The sequence below is a fragment of the Mauremys reevesii genome, linkage group 4 (genome assembly GCF_016161935.1).
Source record: "Mauremys reevesii isolate NIE-2019 linkage group 4, ASM1616193v1, whole genome shotgun sequence".
NCBI lineage: Eukaryota > Metazoa > Chordata > Testudines > Geoemydidae > Mauremys > Mauremys reevesii.
The window spans coordinates 128,036,834-128,062,901 of NC_052626.1; the positions used below are offsets into that span (position 1 = coordinate 128,036,834).

Consider the following 26,068-nt stretch of genomic DNA (forward strand, 5'->3'; position numbering starts at 1 on the left):
ACTTAATTCGAACTACTCACCCATCCAGACGCGCGGTCGAACTCGCGCCTCGTCGACTCCACCACCGCCGTTTGCACTGGTGGAGTACCGGAGTTGAACGCGGTGCTTCCGGAGTTCCAAATATAGCATAAAGATCATACCCGATACTTAGAACTCCGAGAAGTCAAAATCACCCCCTCGACCCAGATGGTAAGTGTAGACTAGCCCTGAGTGTAAACGTGATTTAGGCCTTGGCTACACTTGAGAGTTACAGCACAATAAAGCCACCAACAGCACTGTAACTCACTCCCCGTCCACACTGGCAAGGCACATACAGCTCTGTATCTCCCTGGCTACAGCACTGCTTGTACTCCACCTCCTCGAGAGGAATAAAGAGGATTGCGCTGCTGCTGCTGCGCGCTGGGGCACCAGTGTAAACAGGGAATAACCTTAGTACGCAGTATCGACTCATCCCACCCCCCTTTCTGGCTCAGGTTACAGCCTCAGGTACTGACCCTCACCTAAAGTCATCCCCTGCTCTCCCATCCCCCATGCAGACAGTCCCAGTAAAACTAAACACCATTTCCAGGTCAATCCATCCCTCTCCCTACAGCGTCACAGGGCTATAGATAACAAAATGAAATTCACCAAAGACAAATGTGAGGTGCTACATTTAGAGAAGAAAAAGCAAATGCACAGATACAGAATGGAGGATAACCAGCTGAGAAGGATCTGGGAGCTGTGGTGGATCACAACCTCAGCATGAGTCAGCAATGCGATGCTGTTGCAAAAAAAGCAAATGCAATTTTAAGTTGCATTAACAGAGGTATAGCCAGGGCCGGCTCCAGACGCCAGCGTGCCAAGCGCGCGCTTAGGGCGGCAATGAGAGCCGCAGGGGGCGCGCTGCCTGTCGCCGGGAGGGCAGCAGGTGGCTCCGGCGGACCTCCCACAGGAGTGCCTGCGGAGGGTCCGCTGGTTCTGCGCCCGTGGACCTCCCGCAGGCATGGCTGCGGATGCTCCACTGGAGCTGCGGGACCAGCGGACCCTCCGCAGGCACGTCTGCAGCAGGTCCACTGGAGCCGCGACCAGCGACCGCCAGAGCGCCCGTGGCGTGCCGCCCTGCTTGGGGCGGCGAAATTACTAGAGCCGCCCTGGGTATAGCATGCAAGTCATGGGAGGCGAGAGTACCACTTACACAGTGCTGGTTAGGCCTCAGCTGGAGTACGGTGTCCAGTTTTGGTCACCAATGTCTAGAAAGGATGTGGAGAAACTGGAAAGGATCCAGAGGCGAGTGACAAAGGTGATCAGAGGATGGAACACAAGCCATAAGAAAAAAGGCTGAAGGAACTGGCTATGTTTTGTTTGGAAAGGAGGAGATTAAGGGGGACTAGATAATGGTCTTCAGATACTTGGAAGGCTGCCATAAAAAAGGATAGAGAAAAGTTGTTCTCTCTTGCCACAGAGGGCAGGACAAGAGGCAATGGGGTCAAACTACAGCACAGCAGATATAGATTAAGCCTCCGGAAAAACTTCCTAACTGTAAGAAGAGTAGGACGATGGGAAAGATGCCTAGGAGCTTGTGGAAACTCTTTCGCTGGAGGTTTTCAGAAGGAGGCTGGAGCCATCTGTCCAGGGTGGGTTAGAAACAAGAAGTCCTGCATTGTTGCAGGGGGCTGGACGAGCTGACTTTGCGATCCCTTCTCACCCTGTGTTTCTATGAGTGCTGCTGAATAGCACCAGGAGAGCGCTTCGCGTGTTCCGCTCGAATATAGCACTGGCTAAAGTCACACTCTCTCTCTTGGCCCAATGACTATACCCCGTGGGAGACTGAGAGACCCCTCAGGCCATGATGGTGACACACGGCACTCCTTCCTGCTGCAGGGGCTGGTACTTACGGCCAAGGGGGAAGCCAGCCGGTCTCTCAGAGAGCTGATGCCGCCGCCGAGCCGCTCCTGCAGCCTGCTGACCAGCTCCTAAGGATCTTTCTGTGCTCTTGGGCTGGGATGTCAGCATCTTCCACATCTCCGCAGCAACACTGCAAAGGGAGAGAGCCAGTGGCACCCGATCAGAGCCCTGCCAGCCTCCTGCACCCCTCGGCACTGGCACGCCTGCTGGGTCCCTCACCGGCCGGCCCTTTGTTGCTCTCCTGCTCCTGCAAGGACCCCGTTGGCTGGTGCAGGTTACATGGGGCCAGGTCTGAGTGTCAGCCACAGGAGAGGCCGAGGGATGCCGTACAGGGTTTTGCAGATTGGCCTGTGTCCAGGGCAAGCCAGCCTGCAAAACCCTCCAGGAGAAGCAGCAGCTCTGCAGGAGCAGGAGATCTCTGGAGGGTTCTGCACTCCTGTCTCTGGCAGCGGGACCAGTCCGGGGACCCAGAGTGCAAGTGGTGGTAGCCGAGCCCCGCACCTGTCACATATGACAGTGAGCAGCCCAGCAGGGTTCTGACCACCTCCTCGCTGAACTGGGAACCCAGCAGGAGAAGGGCCCTGCGCAGCTCCTGCCGGGCAAGTGGCTCGCTGATGGAGTCCAGGTGGTTATGAATGCTCCTCACAGCCTCTGACACCTGGAAGGGAAATGGGGAGGTGGGGCCTGGCTTCTCGCACGGCTATTGATCTGGGGAGCCAAGGACCTGCTGCACCTGAGAGCCATCTGCCCTCCCAGAACCTCTTCACCAGCCCCAGGCCTAGAACACAGCACTAGTTCCCAGCCTATCGATTCATAGACTGCAAGGCCACAAGCGGCCATGGTGATCACCTAGACCAGGGGTAGGCAACCTATGGCACGTGTGCTGAAGGTGGCACGCAAGCTGATTTTCAGTGGCACTCACACTGCCGGGGCCTGGCCACCGGTCCAGGGAGATCTGCATTTTAATTTCATTTTAAATGAAGCTTCTTAAAAATTTTAAAAAATGTATTTACTTTATATACAACAATATTTAGTTATTTATTAGACTTATAGAAAGAGATTTTCTACAAACATTAAAATGTATTACTGACACGTGAAACCTAAATTAGAGTGAATAAATGAAGACTTGGCACACCACTTCTGAAAGGTTGCTGACCCCTGACCTAGACTGACCCCCTGCATTTCACAGGCCAGAGAACTGCCCCCCAATAATGCCTAGAATCCAGAGACAGAGTCTCCCACGGATGGGCTCCCCCAGCATAGTGTTCTCACTGCAGCTCTTACCCTCCCCAAGCTGAGGCCGGGAACCTCCAGGATCGTATGCAGCATGTTCCTGGCCGTCACTGCGTCATGGACGCTGGAGTTTCTCATGCCGTTGATAGCAGTGAGGAGAAAGTCCATGCCTTCAGACGGGTCGAAGTACTTCCCAAAAATCTGAAACAAACTGCCAGTGAAACCCCTTTTGCTGCCCAGCGCGGATCCGGTCAGTGGCCTAGCAGCCAGGACTGGCCCGGCCAGGAGAGAAGGCAAACCCCACTCTACCGGGACAGGCCTGGCTTACTGCACCTGGGCAGCACAGTACCCAGCCAGCAATCAGAAGCTGTCATGCATGGCAGAGGCCAGCGTGGCAGTGCACGGGGGCACAATACTGCGCAGCACGGATACACTGTCTAGTGCTCAGCAGGGGCTGGCGCTCATGCGCAGATGCAATGATGCCTTTTATTGCATTAATCTCTGAGGAAGCTCCCAGAAACCTGACAAGGAGCTGGGATCAGGTTTGGATGAGCCCCAGTGCATCTTGGGATGTGTCATGTAAGGAGGCATATTGGGCTGCATTAGTAGAAGCACTGCCTGCAGATGGAGGGAAGTGATTATTCCCCTCTATTGGGCACTGGTGAGGTCACATCTGGAGTATTGCGTCCAGTTTTGGGCCCCATACAAGAGAAAGGATGTGGACAAATCAGAGAGAGTCCAGCAGAGGGCAATGAAAATGATGCGGGGGCTGGGGCACATGACTTGATAGCAGCCTTCACTACCTGCAGGGGGGTTCCAAAGAGGATGGAGCTCGGCTGTTCTCAGTGGTGGCAGATGAGAGAACAAGGAGCAATGGTCTCAAGTTGCAGTGGGGGAGGTTTAGGTTGGATATTAGGAAACACTATTTCACTAGGAGGGTGGTGAAGCACTGGAATGGGTTACCTAGGAAGGTGGTGGAATCTCCATCCTTAGAGGTTTTTAAGGTCAGGCTTGACAAAGCCCTGGCTGGGATGATTTAGTTGGGTTGGTCCTGCTTTGAGTAAGGGGTTGGACTAGATAATTTCCTGAGGTCTATTATTCTATGAGGTGGAGTGGGCCATAGGCAGGTCTCTGTCCCAGCTGGATGGGGTTAGTCACATCCTGGGTCTGTCCCTTCCCCCTGACTCCTAGGGTGTTAATTTCTGACTCCTGATAACTCTGGGCACAACAATCCCAGGAAGCACTGACTGTAGTTACCAATGTGATATTGCTGGTGTTGGTGACCCAGAAGGCTGTCTCAACTTGACTGTCGTTGAGGGGCTGCCAATACGCTGCACCAAGCTTCTCTGGAATTTTGGCTGACCCAGGGAGGGGAAACAGACAACAGGCAATATAAATCAGACCTTCGGTTAGCAAACGGGAGTTTTGCAAGGAAGTTTAGAGAGGGTGTGTGAGAAACAAGTACATCTAACAAACATACTCTAAACTCAGGCCAATAACCTGTTCCCCATCCTCCCCAAACTAAACAAACTAACCCCTGGAAGAGTAACCATAAACCAGGCAGAAGGGCAGCAGCAGCGTGGGGCTCTCCAGTTGATTGCACTGAATGCAGCATGTACGATTACCAGCCCTGTGGGCAGGTAGCATATGTGGGCATTTGGCCCAAGGAGCTACTGGCCATCGGAGACCAGAGGGGCTGAACTGGTGGAGCCAAGGGAGACAGTGAGGTACATAGAGGAGACTTTTAGGGATGCAGTAGAGTAGTCCCACCCCCAGTCTGCCAGCCTCTGTGCTGCTGAGGAGGGTGAAAGTTTCGGGGAAGGAGAACATCGAGCTGGGGCAGAGGGAGACGATCCCATAGTTGGGACCCACCTTCCAGATGAAGTCATGATGTCCTCTCACACTGAGGCTACCCCTCCTAAGGCGGGAATCCCACTTACAAAGAGAAGCCAGGAAATAGTAATGGGGGATTCAATCAATAGACATATAAACAGTTGGGTTTGTGATGACTGGAAGAACCGCATGGTAAATTGCCTGCCTGGTGCAAAGGTTGCAGCTATCACGAGACATCCAGACAGACTTATGTGCAGTGCTGTGGTATGTAGCCTAGCGTTTAAATCAGCCTCTGTATGAGATAGCTAATGTGAGAGTGAATTTTAAAAAAGTCTCCAGATGTGATCCCTGGTAAGCCTGACTTCAGTACCAGGCAAATTGTTGAAACTATAGGAAAGAACAGAATTATCAGACATGTCGGTGAACACAATTTGTTGAGGCAGAGCCAACATGCCTTTTATAAAGGGAAATCATGCCTCACCAGTCTACTAGAATTCTTTGAAGGGGTCAACAAGGATGTGGAGAAGGGTGATCCAATGGATATAGTGTACTTGGACTTTCAGAAAGCCTTTGACAGGGTCCCTCACCAAAGGCTCTTAACCAAAGGAAGCTGTCAAGGGATAAGAGGGGAGGTTCTCTCATGAGTCGGTGGTTAAAAGATAGGAAGCAAAGGACAGGAATAAATGGCCAGTTTTCACAGTGGAGAGAGGTAAATAGCGTGGTCCCCCAAGGATCTGTGTTGAGACCAGTGTAGTTCAACATAGTCATAAATGATCCAGAAAAAGGGGTAACCAGTGAGGTGGCAAAATTTGCAGATGATACAAAATAACTCAAGATAGTTAAATCCAAAGCAGCCTGCGAAGAGCTACAAAGGGATCTAAAAAAAATGAGGGACTGGGCAAGAAAATGGCAGATGAAATTCAATATTGATAAATGCAAAGTAATGCACATTGGAAATCATAATCTCAACTATACATACAAAATTATGGGGTTTAAGTTAGCACTCAAGAAAGAGATTTTGGAGTTATCGTAAATAGTTCTCTGAAAACATCCAGTCAACGTGCAGCGGCAGTTAAAAATGCAAACAGAATGTTGGGAACCATTAGGAAAAGGATAGATAATAAAACAGAAAAATATCATAATGGTTCTATACAGTGGTGAGCTGGAGCCGTTTCCCACAGGTTCCCAAGAACCGGTTGCTAAAATTAGACCTCCGTGGAAAACCGGTTGTTAAAGGGCCAGGAGGTGGGCAAAGAACTCCAGTCCGCGGGCCGGACCATCCTGTTGCTCCCAGGATTCCCAGCTGGGGAGGCTGAGGTTCCCCTGGCCCCTCCCCCGCTTCCCACCAGCTGCAGCGTGGCCAGCCACCGGCACCAGCTGGGCAGCTCAGCTGAGCTCGGGAGTCGTCCTGCTGCCGCTTTTTGAGTAGCCCGGCAAGTGTGGGGGGGAAGGGGGCTGCTGCAAGCTCCAGGGCTGGCCAGAGGGGAGGGAAGGAACAAGTGGGGCAATTGGCCCAGGCCCTGCAGGGGCCCCCGGCCCCACGAGGATGTCTCCCCCGGGCTCTCCCCCGCTTCCCCCACCCCGCAGAGCCGCAGCATGGCCAGCAGCTGGGCAGCTCAGCTGAGCTCCTGAGTCGTCCTGCTGCTTTGAGCTGCTGGCAAGGTAAGGTACGATGGAGGCTGCAAGCTCCAGGGCCGCGGGGGGGAGGGCAAGTGGGGCAATTGCCCCAGGCCCTGCAGGGGACCCCGGACCTCCTCTGCTTCCTCCCTTAAATCAGAACTTTTTATAGGGAACCGGTTGTTAAGATTTTGGCAGCTCATCACTGGTTCTATATAAATCTATGATGTGCCGAAACCTTGAATACTGCGTGCAGTTCTGGTCGCCCCATCTCAAAACAGATATACCAGAATTGTAAAAGGTGCAGAGAAGGGCAACAAAAATGATTAGGGGGATGGAACAGCTTCCATATGAGGAGAGATAAAAAAGATGGGGGGCAAGTCTACACTTCAAACACTGTATCGCCGTAGCTGCACTGGCGCTGTAGCGTTTAAGTGAAGATGCTCCTATGCAAACAAGCTCTTAATCCACCTCCCCGAGAGGCGCTGGCTAGGTGAGTGGGAGAGGTGCTCCTGCCGACAGGGGTGTGGATTTTTCACACCCCTGAGCAATATAGTTATAACAATATAGGTCTGTAGTAGAGACCTGGGACTATTTCGTTTAGACAAGAGATGACTAAGGGGGGATATGATAGAGGTCTATAAAATCATGACTGGTATGAAGAAAGTGACTAGGGAAGTGTTATTTACTCTTGCACATAACAGGAGAACTAGGGGTCACTTTATGAAATGAAGAGGCAGCAAGTTAAAAACAAACAAAAGAAGGTATCTGTGCACACAATGCACAGGCAACCTGTGGAAATTGTTGCCGTGGGATGTTGTGAAGGCTAAAAGTATAATTGGGTTCAAGATAATCAGGGCATGTAACCCCATACTCTGTATGTCCCTAAACCTCTGACTACCAGAAGCTGGGACTGCATGTCAGGGGATGGATCACTCAGAATTTCCCTGTTCAGTTCATTCCCTCTGAAACATGAGGCACTGGCCACTATCTGAAGACACAATACTGGGCTAGATGAAACATTGGTCTGACTCAGTATGTCCATTCTTATGTGAGTTATGAAGAGTAGAATATGGATAGAGGGTATACATCAGTGTAAACTCCATGGCTTGCAGGACTAAGAATAATAAGGAGGATTTCTTTAAAAAAAGTGTATTAGGAACAAAAGAAACCGTAGCAGTGGTGTAGGCTCATTACTAGATGGAGACTGTTTAAAAGGTTGCAGAAAAGGTGGAAGTGTTCAATAAATATGTTTTTCATGTTGGAAACCCCATGTCAGTGTATTTAGGAAGGACAAGGGTCTCCAGTGCTCTTACATTTTAGCAGCTGCATGAAGGAGAAGAGGTGGTGAAGTCCCTCCACAGCCGATTGGCAGATCTCCTGCTCCTGCTCCGCACAGCACAGGGTAAGACACCCCACCAGCTGGCCCAGGACTCTGAACTCCTCCACTCCCTGACGGAGAGAAGGAGCAAAGGGAGTCACTCGCCCCTGCAGACCTAGCGCAGCGAGTCCCCCTGGCATTGCCCTAGCAATGGGTTAGAACAGGGGGAGGCAGAGGCCACCGCAGAGAGACTGGAGACAATGAGAGCAGGAGGAGCTGTGGGGCCCATCACCAGGGGCTGAGGAAAGCTCAGCAGGGACGGAGAAATCTGGGCAGCAAAGTCAGCAAACGTTACCCCCGAGTGGGGACCCAGGTAACGAATGAACTAACGTCCAGTCTCCATCTCAAGGGCAAGTTCCTAATCCCAGCCCCTTCTCCCATCCCCCTCCCTTCTTTGACCTCAGGCCCAGGAGCTTGGGGTCACCTTGGACTCCTCTGCTCTGCATCCTGCCTCTCTCACTCCATCCTGGAGCTCCCCAGAGCCCTCCCTTTCCGCGCCATCCCCAGCCTGCCTGCTCTCTCCTGCCGGCTCTCTCCTGCAGCCTTGTCCTCTCGTCTCCCCCTCCTGCAGCCCCTGCACTGGCTCCCTGCTCTTCCCCACCTGGCACCAAGCCCCTTGCCCTCCTCTCCCGGGGTCTGCACAGCCTCCCCACTCCCACTCCCCAGTTCTCTGGCGCCTTTGGCCCCGCCCATCCCTTTCACTGTGTCCCCTCCCACCTCCCTCATTCTGTTCTGCTGCCCCAGCCTCTGGGGGCACATCATCCGAGCGACCCCCTCCAGCTGCCAGAGGGGAAGCCCTTCCACAGGGGGGATGGAGCAGCTGGAGCAGCTCAATGGCCCTGAGCATGCAGAGCAAGGGGCGTTCATCTGGCAGCCTGGCAGAAGCTGATGCCAAAGCATCCCACAGGCGTCTGACAAAGGGGGTGAACAGATACCTGGGTTCACAGGCTGCTCTCAGGGCAATCCTGTGTAAATGCACTGACCCTTCGGAGCAGACTTTGGTGCTAGGGGAACAGCTGGGAGAGTCCTGGACAGAATGATGGGACTCTACCCAAATCCCACTGGAGTCAGAGGACAGACCCATCGACATCAGGGCTCGTTAGATTGGATTCCTACTGAGGATCTTGCTAAGTCACTATTCTAGGCCTGCGTTTTCCATGCCAGGGCGTGCTGCACCACGAGGCTGCTCAGTGTAGTTAGGAGGTGGCCAGGGTCACAAGCTGCTCACCTGGAATTTGCGCTGAGACCCCATGAGTTCCATAAGCCACCTGATCCTTCCCACTGCCCTCAGCCGCTCATGTGCCTCCTTGGATGTAGTCCAGGGGAGCAGGACCTGAGAGAAACAAATTGGGACAATAGATGCTTAACACAATATTAACAACAAGGGGGCAGGAATACAGGCTAGACTAGGGAGAGAACAGGTAAAAGACAATTGAGGTCAGTTAGATGTATTCAAGTTGGCAGAGCCTCATGATATTCACCCTAGATGGAGCTAGGCAAAGCAATCGCTGAACCTTTAGGAGGGCTGAGGTCCCAAAGGACTGGAGAAGGGCAGACACAGAACCTGTCTTCAGAAAGGGGAACAAGGAGGCCCCAAGGAATTATAGACCTGTCAGCCTAACTTTGGTACCCAGAAAGATACTGAACAAGTTATTAAACAGTTTGTAAGAATCCAGAGGAGATAATAGGGTAATAACGAATAGCACCATGGATTTGTCCAGGACAAACCATGCCAAACCAATCTAATTTCCTTCTTTGACAGGGTTACTTGCCTATTGGATGGAGGCAGGCAGTATATGATGATGTATATGAAGTTTAGTAAGGCTTTTGACACAGTCCCACAAGACATTCTCATAAGCAAACTAAGCCAGTCTGATCCAGATGAGATTACTATAAGGTGGGCGTCCAACTGATGGAAAGACCATACTCAAAGAGGAATTATCACTGACTCGCTAGCAAACTGGGAGGGTGTCTCAAGTGGGGTCCCCCAGGGGTGTGCCTGGTCCAGTACTAATCAATATTTTCATTAAGAACTTGGTTAACGGAAAAGAGAGGATGCTTGTAAAGTTTGCGGATGACACCAAGCTGCAAGCACTTTGGAGGACAGATTAGAATTCAAAATCAGCTTGCTAAATTGGAGAGTTGGTCTGAAGTCAACAAGATAAAATTCAGTCAAAACAAAAGTGACGTAACACACTTAGGAAGGAAAAAAGCATAAAAACAAAGTGGGGGATAACTGCCAGGTGGCAGTACTGCAGAAAAGGATCTGGGGGTTATCATGGGTCTCACACTGAATATGAATCAACAGTGTGATGCTGTTGTGAAAAAGGGAAATGCCATTCTGAATTGTGTTAGCTTGGAGCTCTGTGTCCAGCTGCAGGCACCATGCTTTAAGAAAGATGTGAACAAACTGGGGCCAGTCCAGAGGACAGCGACAAAATGATCAGCAGTTTAGAAAACCTGACCTGTGAAGAAAGGTTGAACAAACTGGGCATGTTTCATCTTGAGAAGACAGAGGGGGCACCTGTAACAGTCTTCAAATACGTTAAGGGCTGTTATACAGAGGATGGTGACAAATTGTTCTCCATGTCCCCTGGAGGTAGGACAAGAAGTAATGAGCTTAATCTGCAGCAAGGGAGATTTAAGTTAAATATTAGGAAAAGTCTCAGGGGGGCTAAGCACTGGAACAGGTGACCGAGGGAAGTGGTGGACTCCCCATCATGGAGGTTTTAAAAAACAGGCTGGACAAACACTCAACAGGGACAGTCTAGGAATGCTTGGCCCTACCTCAGTGCAGGGGGTGGAGTAGATGACCTCTTGAGATCCCTTCCAGCCCTGCACTTCTGTGATTCCCTCTTCCCAGGTTCTGGGATTGAGGAGACCGAATCTCTGTTAAGGACATTTCCCTCTTGGGAGCACAAACCACCCACAGAATCTACTTCCTGTGGCCCCAGAACTAGAATGTTGGGAATCTAGCTCCGGCTTTGGCCAGGTTGGTGGGGCCCATGGTGAACACAAAGGAATGCCAGGTTCACATGAGGGCTCAGTGGAGAACACAGCAGATCCCGCCCACGCTCCTCCACCCCCACCCCATACAGATGTTTTTCAGATATAGTGGGGGCACTTGGCCCTCCAGCCCAAGAACCTTTGTAGAGAACGTACTCTGAGGAGCCGAAGGCACGGGGGTGTCCCATGCTTGGGATTAAACAGAGCCTTGGTCCCTGAGACCCACCCCACCTACAGGACTAGTCCCCTTCCTGCCGCCATGCCTCCAGACCTCCAAGATGATTTGCAGCACCAGAAGGTTGGGCTCCTTATCCTCGCACACCAAGGCCTTCAGCATCTCATCCATGGTTTTCAAAGTCTGCGTGCAGAGCAGAGGAGAAACCAGAGCAAGTGGAGTTACCCAGCCAGGTGATGAACCAATGCCCTGGCGTGTGACACCCCCCCAGGTCATAGCAGCCCCTGGTATTACAGCTCACCCACTCACTTGTACCCGCAGGGGACCTACTACAAACTCCTCCTGGCAACAGGGCCCCACCTGTCTTTGCTCTCCCCAGAAAGCCCACTGCACACAGTCTATCCCATTGGGAGAGTCAGACAGGACTCCACATTTGGAGGGCAGATTTCCAGCCAAGCTTTGGCTCCCCTGGCCTATGTGCACCTGAAGCAGCCGATCTCAGGCCTGTGCCCCCAGCCACGCATGAGGGATGAATGTGCTTGTGAAGGGAGTGTCTGTTCCCCACTAATTGTCGGTGCATGTGAAGGATAAATGCCTACTACTGCTACCCTAGGAGGGAGTTACTCCTTTATCTGGGCCTGTGCTTTGGGGCCTGTGCTTTGGTGCTGCAGGTCCTGCGCTGAAGTCCTGTCGGGGAGCTGTGATCATTACACTCTTATGCCAGTGCCAGGTAACCCAGGGGACAGTACACGAGCGAGTGGCAGGATTCCCACTCGGTTTGGGACGGCTCAACATGGCCGGTTTGGGGCTTACTTTGGTGTAGAGAGCAGCCTCCACCTCCTCCATGGTGTGTGCTGGAGGCAGGGAGAAGATGCTGGAGAAGCAGGTGGTGAGCAGGCTGGGTTGTGTCAGGACCAGCAGCGGTAGCTTCATTTTGCTAAGAGAAGAGACACATGCGCATTTGGGGTCTGAGGCGGGACTGATGTGCTAATATTGCCCTCAGGCTCCCAGGACATGGAAACACCTGCGGGGGCTCCAGCTGGCCGGTGGCAGATGAGAACAGGCCAGGGGGTGGTGGAAGGAGTTGGTGCTGCCTTCTCTCATACCAGCAGGCAGGGACTTAGTGTAGCCTGCAGCTGTCTGCTGTGACCCCACCAGCACTCACCGGCTGGGGCAGAGATCGCTGCGCTTCACCGAGAAATAACATCCTGCAAATGGCATGGACGGGAGACTAGAGCCTGCTGGCACCAAAGCGCCTCTGAACCCAGCGGCCACAGTGCAGAGGAGCCTGCCAGTCCTGCCCCGCTGGGGCAAGAGACCCTCCCACCACAGCCGTCTGCACTGTGGCTGCACAGTCCAGGCCAGCACAGAGATGCTGCATCAGCCCGCTGCCGGGCAGAACCGAAGCAGGGATCTAAGCCCTGCCCCTGCCCATTGCTCTCAGCCTGCTGGACAGGGCACACAGCTGTGTGCAGGGGGGCAGGAAGGTGGGGACAGCCCAGACAGCATTAACCTCTTCACCCCCACTGCCAGAGCATGGCCCCAGCACATGCAATGAGGTGCCAGGTGACTACTTCAGCTGCCCCTGCAGGACAGAGCCGCGCCCCTCGTGGCAGGCGGCAGCCAGTGAGGAACAGCTACGCCCAGTGCTGACGCAAATCCCGCCCCCTCTCACCCCCCGCAGAGACGCAATCATGGCCAATGCCGTTGCCTGCCCCGTTGTCAGGAAGCCAGTGCTCAGTGGGGAGAGTTGCTCCAGCTCCTGCCCCACCTCCCCTTCCCATTCCTGGGGAACTAATTGAGCCAACAGCGAGAGCCCAGCTCCAGCCCGCAGCATCCATCACCTTCCAGACACCCGATGGGCAGGCTTCTGGGAAGCTCAGAGCAGGGCACTAGCGGCACTGAGAGAGAGCCCACCATGGCACAGGAAGTGCCAAGTGCCAGGGCTCAGCCTGCCCAGCCTCTCAGCCACTGGGAGTCGCTGAGCTGCCAGTGTGATGCAGCTGGCACTGACTCCAATCGCTCCGCTCCAGCAGCACCTAACTGCCCCTCTCCTCAGAGGGGACTGGTCCTGCCTCCCACGCCTCCCCATATCTTCATAAGGCCACGTGGAGAGGTCACCAGGCACCGAAGGATCCTCCACCACCTACCCACTGGTGCCAGTCCACATGCACCAGCACCATCATCTGGTGCCACATTTCCTGGGGGAATCAGAAGATGGGGGAGGAGCAGAGGGGGGAATGCCCTGGAAAACTGGCCATGCCAAGTGGCTGGCATGTCTGGCTGCATGTAGCACTGGCTGGGGCTGGGCCGGGCAGGCTGGGTACCTCAGCTTCATGATGGCGAGCATTGCTTGCTGACGCATCACGCCGGTCAGGGAGTCGACGGACTCGTGATCAATCAGCTCCTGAGGAGACAATGTGGGGAAATGCCAGCTGGGCTCCAAGCTCCTGCAAGGCTCCGACAGGGGAGCAAAGCGCAGGGCCTGCAACACGTGGGCTCAGCAGCCAGGTCGTCCTACTGCAGGCTTGATGGTGTGCAGGGCTCCAGCCAGGGAGCGCAGTGCAGGGCCTGTGCTCAGTGTCCCAGTGTCATGCGCCAGTGCTCTGCAAAGGCTCCATCAGCATTAGCACCCAAGGACTCCACCTGAGATCAGGCCCCCTTGTGCCCGGTGCTGCACACACACAGTGAGAACCAGTCCCTGCCCCAGAGAGCTCACGAGCTAACTAGACGAGACAAGGCATGGGAGGGAAATTGAGGCACAGAGGGGGAAGTGATTTGCCCAAGGTCTTACTGCAGAACTGGGAGTAGAACCCCGGTGTGCTGAGCCCAGCCCACTGGACCACCCACCAGCCCACGCTGTCCCACATTCAGGGAAGGGAGGTTAGCTCTGGAAAGCTTTCTGCAGCGCTGGAGAGCAAAGACTTTCCAAATCTATGGAGCAGATTTGTTGCTAGTTCCCTAGTGGGCACTGACTGCGGAGTGTTGGGGCTCTGGGCAGGGAGACTGGCGTACACAGAGCGACCCGGTGACTTGGGAAGTTGGGTGCAAGGGAACAATCTACATTTCAATACAGTTATATGTTTAGGAACAAAGACGGCAGGCCACACCCACAGCATGGGGGGCTCTAACCTGGGAAGCGGTGACTCTGGAAAAGACTTGGCAGTCATGGTAATCAGCTGCCCATTAGCGCCCAGTGCGAAGTTGGGGCCAAAAGGGCTAATGCCATCCCGGGATGTACAAACAGGACAATCTCCAGTTGTTAGAGAGGTTATTTTCCCTCTGTATTTGGCACTGGTGCGACCGCTGCTGGGATCCTGTGTCCAGGTCCGGTGCCCACAATTCAAGGAGAATGTTGATAAATTGGAGGGGGGTCAGAGAACAGCCCCAAGAGTGACTGAAGGACTGGGAAACATGCCTGATAGTGAGAGACTCAAGGAGCTCAATCAGTTCAGCTTAACGAAGAGACAGTTACAGGGTGACTTGATGACAGTCTGTAAGTACCTACAGGGGAAGCAAATACTGGATAATGGGCTCTTCAGTCTGACTCGATCCAATGATTGGCAGCTGAAGTTCGACAAATCTGCAAAGATCTCCAGGCCAGTCACTAAACCCGCCAAGTAACACAGCCCCAGTGTGTGTTTTACTCACCTTTATCTTCTCCACTAGCAGGGCTTTGTCCATAAAAGCAGGCAGGCTTCTGAGGCTGCTGATGGAATCCAAGAACTTGAGTTTCTTGGCCTCGTCCTACGCCCCGCAGAGATTAGACACAAACAGGAAGGTTAGCGTGGAAAGGAGCTGCCAGTGGGAGAGATGTCAGAAAGCTTCCCCCCAGTGCTGCTCAGGCTTTGATATCCCAAATGGCAGAAGGCCATTCATCCGGCAACAGGAGTGACTATCTGGGGAGGGCAGGGCAGCTCTGTATGAAACCGGACCAGAGAGGGAGCAGATCTCACGGGGTAGGTGTCCAGAGAGGAACTGCAACATGGCAGCTAAGCAGCCAGACAGTGTTAGTAGGGGCTTGACAGAGTGGGAGGAACATCTGGGTGGGACACCCTGACACCCCAACATTCGCCACTGTCATGTCATTAGGATATGTTTTGTACAAAGTACATATTGTAAGGTATTGTAAAAGACTTTATCTGCTAGACATTAATGTCTCGTTGGATTGTATGTGCTATCGCTGTATGTGCAGTTATGAAGTTCAGCTATGTATGTGTTCCTGAAACACGTTGTGAGGTTCAAAACAGCCTATCAGATACAACAGTAAAAATGCCAAACAATGGCTTCTTGAGGAAATGCACACAAACAGCATAGAAACCTCTTCGAGATAACGCTACACAGTGGGAACTGTTGGACCCAGGTCGCAGCAAAAGAGTTTTCCAGCAGGTGGGAAGAGGAGATAAAAGGGGAACAATGACATCGGGGGGACCTCACGCTCCCTGCAATAAGACACCTGGAAACACCTGAGGGACAAAGATTGAACTATGAGAAGTGATGGTCTCAGGCTGAAGAGAGATTCCTAACCTGTGTAAGAAAACCTGGGAAATCCAAGCTGCACAGCAAAGAATCTTAAGAATCTGCCAGCCTGAGAATTTGCTAGTGTAGATCCTATCTATCTAGTGTGGAAAGCTTAGTTTGTATGTTGTGTTTATTTACTAAGGTAATCTGCTTTGTTCTGTTTGCTATCTCTTAGAACCACTTAAAATCTACCTCTTGTAGTTAAGAATCTTATTTCTTGTTTGTACCATAACCCAGTTTGTACAATTAGTAACTGGGGGGAGGGGCAAAGAGTTGTGCATGCCTCTCTCCACATCAAGGGAGGAGGCAAATTTCATAAAACCTTTGGGTCTGTACTCCAAAGGAGGTGGGCACCAGAGTACTGGGACAAGCCCCTTCAGCTGAGTCTTCCCAGAGCTGATCTCAGGGTCTGTGTCTTTCTGCAGCTGGGCGTGGCCCTGCCTGAGTGTATGGCTGAAAGTGGCTTGTGAGCCGAGCCCAGGGCCGCCCAGAGGATTCGGGGGGCTGGGGCAAAGCAATTTCAGGAGCCCCTTCCATAAAAAAATAGTTGCAATACTATAGTATCATGTATTTGGAAATGTAAAAAATAACCTGTGAAATACAATCAAAAATTAATTTTTAATAATTTGAAAATACACCTCTACCTCGATATAACGCTGTCCTGTGGAGCCAAAAAGTCTTACCGCATTATAGGTGAAACCGTATTATATCGAACTTGCTTTGATCCACTGGAGTGCGCAGCCCCACCCCCCGCAGAGCACTGCTTTACCGCGTTACATCCGAATTCGTGTTCTATTGGGTAGTGTTATATCGGGGTAGAGGTATACACGAAATACATGATTTTAAAACATTCAATGCTTTAATGTGTGTGTCATAACTATAAAGAGAAGGGAACTGCCCTCCTGTGTACAATACTATAAAATCCCTCCTGGGCAGAGACACTAAAATCCTTTTACCTGTAAAGGGTTAAGAAGCTCAGGTAACCTGGCTGACACCTGACCCAAAGGACCAATAAGGAGACAAGATACTTTCAAATCTTGGGGGCGGGGAGGAGGCTTTTGTTTGTGCCCTTTGTTTTGGTGGTGTTCGCTCTTTGGACTAAGAGGGACCGGACATCAATCCATGTTCTCCAAATCTTTCTGAACAAGTCTCTCATATTTCAAACTTGTAAGTAACAGCCAGGCAAGGCGTGTTAGGTTTAACTTTGTTTTCTCAACTTGTAAATGTTCCTTTTTGCTAAGAGGATTTACCTCTGTTTGCTGTAATTTTGAACCTAAGGCTAGAGGGGGTTCCTCTGGGCTCTATGAATCTGATTACCCTGTAAAGTTATTTTCCATCCTGATTTTACAGAGATGAGTTTTACCTTTCTTTCTTTAATTAAAAGCCTTCTTTTTAAGAACCTGATTGATTTTTCCTTGTTTTAAGATCCAAGGGGATTGGATCGGTGTTCACCAGGGACTTGGTGAAGAAGTCTCTCAAGACTATCTAGGGAAGGGAGTTAGTATTTAGGAGTGGTGGCAGCAAAACCAGATCTAAGCTGGTAGTTAAGTTTAGAGGTGTTCATGCAGGTCCCCACATCTGTACCCTAAAGTTCAGAGTGGGGAAGGAACCTTGACAGTATATATACATTTGCAATTACATAATGGGCTGTCGCTGGGTGATGGTGATGGTTGGTGCCAATGGGCCGGCGCTGCCTGGGGGTGGCGCTGCTGTTGCCCAGGGCTGGGTGGGGAGCTGGGCTCAGGGTTGGGGGGGCCTGTCAGGAAGGTGTCCAGCTCAGAGGGGCTTACCATGCTGCTTACTCCCACCTCCCCACTCTCCCAGAGCCTCAGAGCGCGCCGCGTCCAGGAGCTTTCCAGGCCCCTGGACAGCACTGCAGCAGCCTGGCTCCATCGGGACCTGAGCTCACAGCCCCGCCCCCTTACCATGCAGCTCTGAGCAGGAGGTGCTCAGGCCATGCCTCCTTACCATGTGGTTCTGAGCAGGAGGTGCTCAGGCCCAGCCCCCTTACCATGCAGCTCAAGCAGGAGGTGCTCAGGCCATGCCTCCTTACCATGCAGCTCAAGCGGGAGGCGCTCTGGCCCCGCCCCCTTACCACGTGGCTCCAAGTGGGAGGAGCTCAGGCCCCGCCCAAGCCACGCTGCTTTAGCTCTGTCCAGGGCCACTCCTGGAGGCGGTGCGCTGAGGCGCCGGGGGATGGGGGCAGGCGGAGGGAGCCTCCGGCATTCTCGTGGGGCCTCTGCGTGGCCGGGGCCTGGTGCAAATTGCCCCACTTTTCCCCCCCTTCTGGGTGGCCCTGCCCAAGCCCGGCAAGACAAGGTAAAGGGGGCCCAGGCTGGCAGAACAGGCGGGCTCAGTGGTATCCCGATACATCAGGTGGCACCTCAAAGGGGCTGGAAATTGAAAGTAGACAAATTCAAACTGGAAATGTACGTTTTTAACTGAGAAAGTAATAGACCATTGGAACAACTGAGTAAGTGGCATGGTGGGTGACCTTTTGTAACTCAAGGCAGGACATTTTTAAGATGCTTTAGTTTAAACAGGAATTATTCGGGGGCTGGTCTCTGGCCTGTGTTATACAGGAGGTCACAGTGGTCCCATCTGGCCTTAGAATCCATGCATCTTCCAGAGAAGGGCGGATGGTGCCTGTGGACAGGACACTAGCTGACAGGTCAGAGGAGGGCTCTTAGTACCTGTTCATTGCTCCTGAGAAAGGCGTTGATGTAGTCCAGGGCCTCTTTCTCCTCCCAGTCTAGCCTCATCAAGCAGGCGTTACAGTAGGCTGGTGAATCTGATCAAAGACAGAGCGGTGGTAATACCTGGGTCTACCAAGCTGCAGGCTGGGTGACAGAGATCTTAGAGAAAACCCTTACTCCTCACTCCCGCCCCAGCAGGGGAGCAGCCCCGATGCACAGCAGGGTCTGGCACAGCGATTCCTGGATTCCTCACCTCTTTGCTGCCCAGCCCAGCAAAGATCCAGTCAGAGCCCTGGTTCCCAACAGCCACCCCACTTCCCCGCCCACCATGCAGGCTCAGTCTGGGGATTTGGAGAGCGTCACATCTGGAAGGAGGGATGATGTCAGGCCATGAGTGGTGTCCCAACTCTCCAGGCCATTGCTGGAGGGGGCAGAGGGACTGGCAGTGAATTGGTCTGGTCCTCGTGTAGGAGAGGGAACAGTTGCCCAGTCTGTGTGAGAGATGGGGACCCAGAGCCTGCCCGTTCTGCTTGTTCTGACTGCCTCTCCTGCCACCAACAGCCAGCCAGAGCCATCGGGTGTAACCTGGGCAGGCACTGGGCTCCCATCGTCAACACTCCCCCCCAAATGCCCTGTGCTGGGACATGCAACAAAGGAGCCAGCAGATGGGGCTGCAACACCAGGGGGCATCTTATGCTCTGGCCGGTGCCCTGCAATCCTAGGCTTTAACAACCCACCCTGCACCAAGCAGCCCCTTCGACGGGTGGAAAATATCTTCCAACCCTGCAGCGTGACAGATAAGGGTGGGCGATTCAGTCAGTCTCCACCCCATGCTTCAGCTGCCGTTTCTAATGCCCCAATCAGCTCTAGAGGCTGCAGCTGCTGCCAGCAGGAGGGGCCATTCCCCCCTGCCGGGGTTTTCCTGTCTCTCCATCTCATGGCAGCCCAGAGCAGTACAAGGTCTATGGACCTTCTCCCCCCAGTGACACCCTAGTCCTGCCACCCAACCCCCAGAGGGGCCAAGCCCCACCGCAATGCAGGGCCATGGCCCCGGCCATTTCGGCAGCCCCCTCCGCCCACCCAGGAGGCGCCCACTCACCGGCACGGAAGGGATGAGGCACACACAGCTCCTGCTTCCGCTGTGGGCTCTTTCGCCAACTCTTCCGTTGGGGAGGTTTCGTCTCCTCCCAGGCACGGATGGGCTTTGAGGGGCCCTTGGGGACTTCCTCAGCCATCCTGCAAGAAGCCAGGACAAGGCATTGCTTGTGAGTGACGAGAGGCGACTGCCCCGTTCAGCATCAGGGCCAGCCCAATTATTTCTGTTCCACCAGCGCCTACAGATGCCAGCTGAGATCAGGGCCCTGTTGCACCAGGTGCTGCAGACAATCCCTGGGCCACAGGGCTCAGACTCTAACTAGCCAAGGCAGCCAGCAGGGAAACAAGTGAAGGGATGTGCTCAAAGTCACCCAGCCAGTCAGCAGGACAGGCAGGATTAGAACCCAGGTCTCCTTATGCCCAGCCAGCACCCCATCCCGCAGGCCAAACGGCCTCCCTGGGTCACTCCCACCTCTCCTTCTGCTGGTTCACAAGCTGCACAGCAGACAGGCTGGATCCAGCCACTCAGGATTCTTCCTGCCCAGGGAAATTACCCTAATCCCTTCCCCCAGGAATATTGGGGCCATGGCAGTTCCCAGGTGGGCGAGGCCAGGGGGGTGGGGCAGCTGGGGCGGGCTCGTGAGCAGCAGAAGTTGCTCACCCTCCCCCCCCCCCCCGTGAAAGGGCAGGAGCAGAAGGTGGGAGAGCAGCAGAGAGGCTGGTACCTTCTCTTCCAACGTGCCCAACCTCAATTGCATTTATCCTGACCACCCCCTGCAGAGCAGGGCCTGGCTGCTACCCCCCACTGAACAGACAGGGAACTGTGGCACAGAGGGAATAAGGGACTTGCCCAAGGCTATGCAGACTATCTCTGGCAGAGCTGGGAAATGGCCATGGGTCTCCTGGGTCCCAGGCTGGCACCTTCTCTTCCAACCTCCTGCCCCCTTTGTCCCTGGTTCAGTGTGAGCTGTGAGAGCTCTCTGGGGCACAGGAGCTGGCTTGTGCCCAGATGGAACAACGTTGCCTATTGCACAGATCTCACTTTTCCCAAACATTGAAAATGCTGCTAAAACCATACCAGGGCCCGCCAGGATCCCTGCAGCTGGTCATTGCAAAGTTGTGAACTGTTCCCTGGCCTCCCAGAGTGGGGCAGTGGGAGAGGGTGGGGCTGGCCCAAGGCCCTGCTGGATGGCGGCTCATGTGTATGGGGTCCCAGTGCTACAAAGCTGTGTGCCAGGGGCCGCGCTTTCTGGGGGTTTCACGGCTCATCTCTCCAAGGCCTGGGTGGCAGCAGCCGCTGGAAAGCATCCCAGGCCTGATTCCCCCCATGATGGGTCTCCTAAATGGCCCCTGCTCTGGGGGGCTCCATTCCTCACTCAACGTCTCCTGCTGACTCTCCAGCAGCTGCACAGCAGGTGTCCTAATGCAGCCCTAGCCCTGTCCAGAGCTCAGGGGCACTGTCCTGGCATTGGACTGTCTTGGTAAATAGAACAATGGCTCCTGGCAACCTGAGAATGCCTGTCCCCCTGGCATCCTCAGTGCCATTCCCTATAGAAGTGATGGGGTCAGCAAAGGTGATGGAGGTGGTCAGGCCTAGCTCGCTAATGACATTCCAGGTGCAGGGGGCGAGGTGCAGAGCCAGGGAGGAGATTGGGGAGGCAGGAGTGGGACATTGTGATGTGGCGCGGGCGGGAACTAGCTCCCCACAGCTGAATGCTCCGCAACACTGGCGGATTCAGATCCAAACCTAGATCAGGCTCCAAATTCACAGCTGGCCCCTCCCCCCGATCCAGAGCGGCTGAGACCAACAAACACCAGATCCTGGGGTGGGCTTCCCCCAGAGACAATCTCGTGCTTGGAAGGGAGATGCCCAGAGCCGGCAGCTCCACCACTCACGCTCGCAGCTGCCTGGGAATGAGCCAGGATCAGAGCATCGGATAGCGCGCAAAGCCCAGATCAGCACCCCCAGGCCTGCGAGGGACCCGCACCGTCTGGGGGTGGTTGATTTCACCAGAGAGGGAGCTTCCCACAGACTCTCCAGCTCCCTCACCTCTCATGCTTCTTCCCATTTGCCTTTCATCACTGCCACATGGACCAAGTTGGCCACTAGGTGCCTCCCTGTCTGGACACTTGCCTGGCCCCATCATGGCAGTGGCTGAGCAGAGGTGGCCAATAGAAGATTCTCCTACCTGGAGTCAGGAGTGGTCAGAAGACTGCGTGTATATGGTCCACCCACTTTCTGCTGCCGGTGGCAAAGCTGAAACGGCTGGCTCAGCGTTCCTCAGCAGCACGTGCCGGCTCTCGCTCTGTCAGAGCCAAGCCTGGCAGTGAGGGGATGAGGCTGTGCCAGCCAGCAGGGGGCATGTCACAATGGGCAGGCGAGTCACAAGCCAGCCAGTGTGTGACTCCCCAGCCATGGGATGCCCCAGCCCAGACTAGTTCTGGCCTTGCAGGGTTTAAGAGCCTGTCCTTCCCCACCAGGGTCATGGGAGGGACCTTCCACTCCCCACAGTCACAGACGTTTGGCTGGAAGGGACCGCTGGACTTGTCTAGTCCCAGCTCCTGCAGACCCCAGGCCAGAGCCCCTCCCTGCGTCCATGCAGCTGAAGCCAGGAGGTTGCCGGATGGATCCCTGAGTGGGAGAATCACTTCCATCCCGGCCAGTGATGAGCTGCCAAAATCTTAACAACGGGTTCCCTATAAAAAGTTCTGATTTAAGGGATGTGCGACAGCATGTATTTTTTGTACCAATAGGGTTACCATACGTCCATATTTTCCCAGGAGGTGATTAAGAACCGAAAAGCCTGACATGTTCAGGAAAATACAGATGTATTTTAACCCTACCTAAAGTTCTTTTTTAAAAAGATGGGGCTGAACTAGAAATGAGCTCCGTTTCACATGTGTGGGTGGTGATCAGGGACAGTCTCAATTTTTGGGTCTTTTTCTTATATAGGCTCCTATTACCCCTCCTATTACCCGTCCCGATTTTTCACACTTGCTGTCTGGTCACTCTAGGGTGTGCACATGTGTGGATCCCAGCTGCTCCCTGCCGCCCCCCCATTAAAGCAGGTGTGCAGGGTTACTGCCCTGGGAACTGCAGGGCACCAGTGGATGTGGGGCTGGCTGCAGATAGGGGCATGGGGCAGGGCTAGCTGGAGGCAGGGAGTGACATGGGCTGGCTGTGGGCAGGTGATGCAGACGGGCGGGCTGCGGGTGGCTGTGGGCAGGGGGTGGCTGCGGGCGGCTGTGGGCAGAGGCTGGCTGCAGGCTGGGGGTGGCTGTGTCACGGGCTGGCTGTGGGCAGAGGGTGGCTGTGGGCAGAGGGTGGGGCAGGGGGCGGCTGTGGGCAGGAGCTGGCTGCGGGCAGGGGGGTGGCTGCGGGCAGGGGTGGCAGGGGCGGCTGTGGGCAGGGGGTGGCTGTGGGTAGCTGTGGGCAGGGGTGGCTGTGGGTAGCTGTGGGCAGGAACGTGGCTGTGGCTGGCAGAGGCTGGCTGTGGGCAGGGGTGGCTGGGGCAGGGGCTGGCAGGGGTGGCTGGGGGCAGGGGGCTGTGACAGGGACGGCGGGGGAGGGGCGCAGACACTCACGGGGGGGGGGCTGGGAGCAGCAGGAGGCAGCCGGGGACTCACCAGGCAGCAGCAGGAGTCCCAGGGCCAGAGGTCCGAGGAGCAGGAGCAGCAACAGGGCCAGGAGGCAGCTCACATGGCTCTCGCAGCACAGCGCAGCGCCCCCCGGCGGCCGGGAGGAGGAATTACAGGCTTCCCAGGCAGAGCCCATCAAAGCTTCCCTCGCAGGGAAGCTAGTTAACAAGCGGTTCTAAAACCGCTTCTAAATTTAACAACGGGTTCGTGCGAACCGGTGCGAACCGGCTCCAGCTCACCCCTGATCCCGGCTCCTCCTCCTTGTGACAGTACAGAACGGGGGTTCCCGAACTCTCTCCTCGTCCAGCTCCCAGCCCATGCTTTAAGAGCAGCCCCCCCCCCCCCGCCCAACTGAGTCTCAGGCCTTGCTAGCCACTCAGTGCCACAGCAGCCCCAGGAGATGATTGTTGCGGGGGTCTCAGCCCAGGGAAGGCAGTGACTCCTAGAAGCAGGGAAAGCAGCAGCACCATAGCTCAGGGAAGTCTGGCAATGCCAGTGGCTGGCTGGGGTCTGACAGCCCAGGCACCCAGAGCAGATTGTCAAAGGCCAAAACCCTCTCACCACCGGCTCTGTAGCTCCCCCTTGCTTTTGGTCTGTCTTAGGCACCATCCTGGCCCTCATCCCCATGGCATCAGAACACTGCCCAACCTCGATTGCATTTAATCTAACCACCCCCTGCAGGGCAGGGCCTGGCTGCTACCCCCCACTGAACAGACAGGGAACTGTGGCACAGAGGGAATAAGGGACTTGCCCGAGGCCAAGCAGAGTATCTGTGTCAGAGCTAGGAAATGACCATGGGTCTCCTGGGTCTCAGACTGTTGCCTTTGTCAGGCAGGAGCAAGTTCCTGGCCCTGGAGTGATGTTGAGCAGACTGAGCTGCTGCTGTGAGACTGATATAGCTGCTCTGGGAGTCACAAGGCCAGTTCCTGGCTTGTGGATTGGCTGGAGCCCAGCACAGGAGGGACTCAGCCCCTTACAGATGGCTCCCAGGGCGCTTGGCTCCTGGCCCCGCTGGGTACTGACATGCCAGGTGCAGAGGGCGAGGTGCAGCGCCAGGGAGGAGATGGGGAGGCAGGCGCACTGAGGTGGGGCTGAGCGAGCAGGTGCTGAGGAGCTGCGGCTGGCTGGCCAGCAGAGAGGAGGAGCAGCAGCTTGGCTCTGGAGGTCCCAGCTGCAGTTCCACACAGGGCGCTGCCAGAGCCTGGCAGGTGGCTGGCTGAAGTGGCACGCTGTGCTATGGTGTGGGCAGGAGCTAGCTCCCCACATCTGAACGCTCCGCAGCACCGGCGGATTCAGATCCAAACCCGGATCTGGCTCCAAATTCACAGCTGGCCCCTCCCTCCGATCTGGAGCGGCTGAGACTCCAGCGCTCTGTGGAAGAGGCCAACAAATGGCAGCTCCTGGGGTGGGCTTACCCCCCGCCACAAGGCAATCTCGTGCTGGGAAGGGAGATGCCCAGAGCTGGCAGCTCCATCACTCTCATTCCCAGGAAGCTGGGAATGTGCCAGGATTAGAGCTCTGGGTAGCGCGCAAAGCCCAGATCAGCACCCTCAGGCTTGCGAAGGACCCGCACCGTCTGAGGGTGGTTGATTTCACAAGAGAGGGGGCTTCCCACAGACTCTCCAACTCTCTCACTGTGACAAAGTGGGACTGTTCTTAATGTTTCCTCTGAATACTGTAGGGGTGCCTCAGTTTCCCCTCTGCATTTCTTAAGTCTCTAGGTGGTGGGATAAAGGCCAGTGTGCATAAATGGCTGACACTGTTTCCGGGCAGCTAATGGCCGGGGCCTTCCCCTGCAAGGGGATGCTAAAGGTGTTGGAGAACAAAGAGATCAGGTGACCTCCTGGCCTGGGAAAGAGACAAAGGCCAGAGAGCAGGGGTTGGAGAGTTTCCGTTTGGAGCTGGCTGGGGATGAGGAGTGAAGTGCAGATGTGGGTGTCTGGCTCACTGCCCCCCAAAATGGACCTGGCTAAGGGGTCCTGTTCTCTGGACCTACAAGCTCTGTTTTAGACCATGTTCCTGTCATCTAATAAACCTCTATTTTACTGGCTGGCTAAGAGTCCCATCTGACTGCAAAGTGGGGGTGCAGGACCCTCTGGCTTCTCTAGGACCCTGCCTGGGCAGACTTGCTGTGGGAAGCACAAGGAGGGGCAGAGGATGCTGAATGCTCCAAGGTCAGACCCAGGAAGCTGGAAGCCCTGTGAGCTTCTGGCCCAGAAGAGCCTGCTCACAGAGAGGAGACTTCCCTAGACTCCTGACTGGCTTCATAGGGAGCAGCTCCAGAGTATTGCCCAGGGACTCCATGACACACACCTCTTATGCTTCTTCCCATTTGCCTTTCATCACCCCCACATGGCCCATGTTGGCCACCAGCTACCTCCCTGTCTGGACACTTACCTGGCCCCATCATAGCAGCGGCTGAGCATGCGGGTGTTGTTGAATTTAGCGTCTCAACCCCCCCATGGAGCAGGGACTTGCTCTCCCTAGTTTGCTCAGGCCCAGAGTGTCAGGGACTCATCTGATCTCACTCAGAAGACTTACAGCAGAGCTGGGAACTGAACACATCTCTCCTGAGTCCCAGCCCAATGCCTCATCTACCAGCCTGTGCCGCCTTCCATGCCTTGCCACCAGCCCCGCTAAACCCTCCTCCTTGTCTCCGTCCCCTCTGGGCTTGACTGGTGCGACCCGTTCTGTTTAGCCGCCCCAGACTCCCTCCTGTGTGCATGCCGCTGCCCACTTCCTCACTGGCACCGGGCTAGACAGCCAGCACCAGGGCACTTGGCAGCCAGGAGCTCGCAGAAGGCTCGGTGTAGCTGGCGATGCAATGGAAAAGCAGAGGTGGGCAATAGAAGATTCTCCTACCTGGAGTCAGGAGTGGGCAGAAGCCTGCGTGTATATGGTCCACCCACTTTCTGCTGCCGGTGGCAGAGCTGAAACGGCTGGCTCAGCGTTCCTCAGCAGCACATGAAAGCACTCGCTCTGCCAGAG

At 54.7% G+C, this 26,068-nt stretch overlaps 1 protein-coding gene across 1 annotated transcript; it reads right to left on the reverse strand.

The window, feature by feature from the left end:
* Positions 1–1,961: 1,961 nt before the first annotated feature.
* On the reverse strand, positions 1,962–26,068 carry LOC120403041. Its single transcript, XM_039533694.1, has 11 exons — positions 25,943–26,068; positions 19,446–19,582; positions 18,344–18,441; positions 14,781–14,876; positions 13,457–13,536; positions 11,943–12,066; positions 11,226–11,312; positions 9,177–9,281; positions 3,169–3,318; positions 2,386–2,542; positions 1,962–2,014 (listed from the first exon to the last, which is right to left on the reverse strand). Exons 2-11 carry the CDS (start codon positions 19,579–19,581, stop codon positions 1,986–1,988), a joined length of 1,062 nt encoding a protein of 353 aa, XP_039389628.1. The 5' UTR covers position 19,582; positions 25,943–26,068; the 3' UTR covers positions 1,962–1,985.

Excerpts from the sequence above, each read along its gene's own strand:
- LOC120403041 (XM_039533694.1), bottom strand. The coding sequence starts at position 19,581 with ATGGCTGAGGAAGTCCCCAAGGGCCCCTCAAAGCCCATCCGTGCCTGG. Across the intron at positions 11,313-11,942 it reads AGGCTGCTCTCTACACCAAA|ACTTTGAAAACCATGGATGA; the intron begins GTAAGCCCCAAA and ends CTCTGCACGCAG. Across the intron at positions 2,015-2,385 it reads CTCACTGTCATATGTGACAG|TGTTGCTGCGGAGATGTGGA; the intron begins GTGCGGGGCTCG and ends CTCCCTTTGCAG.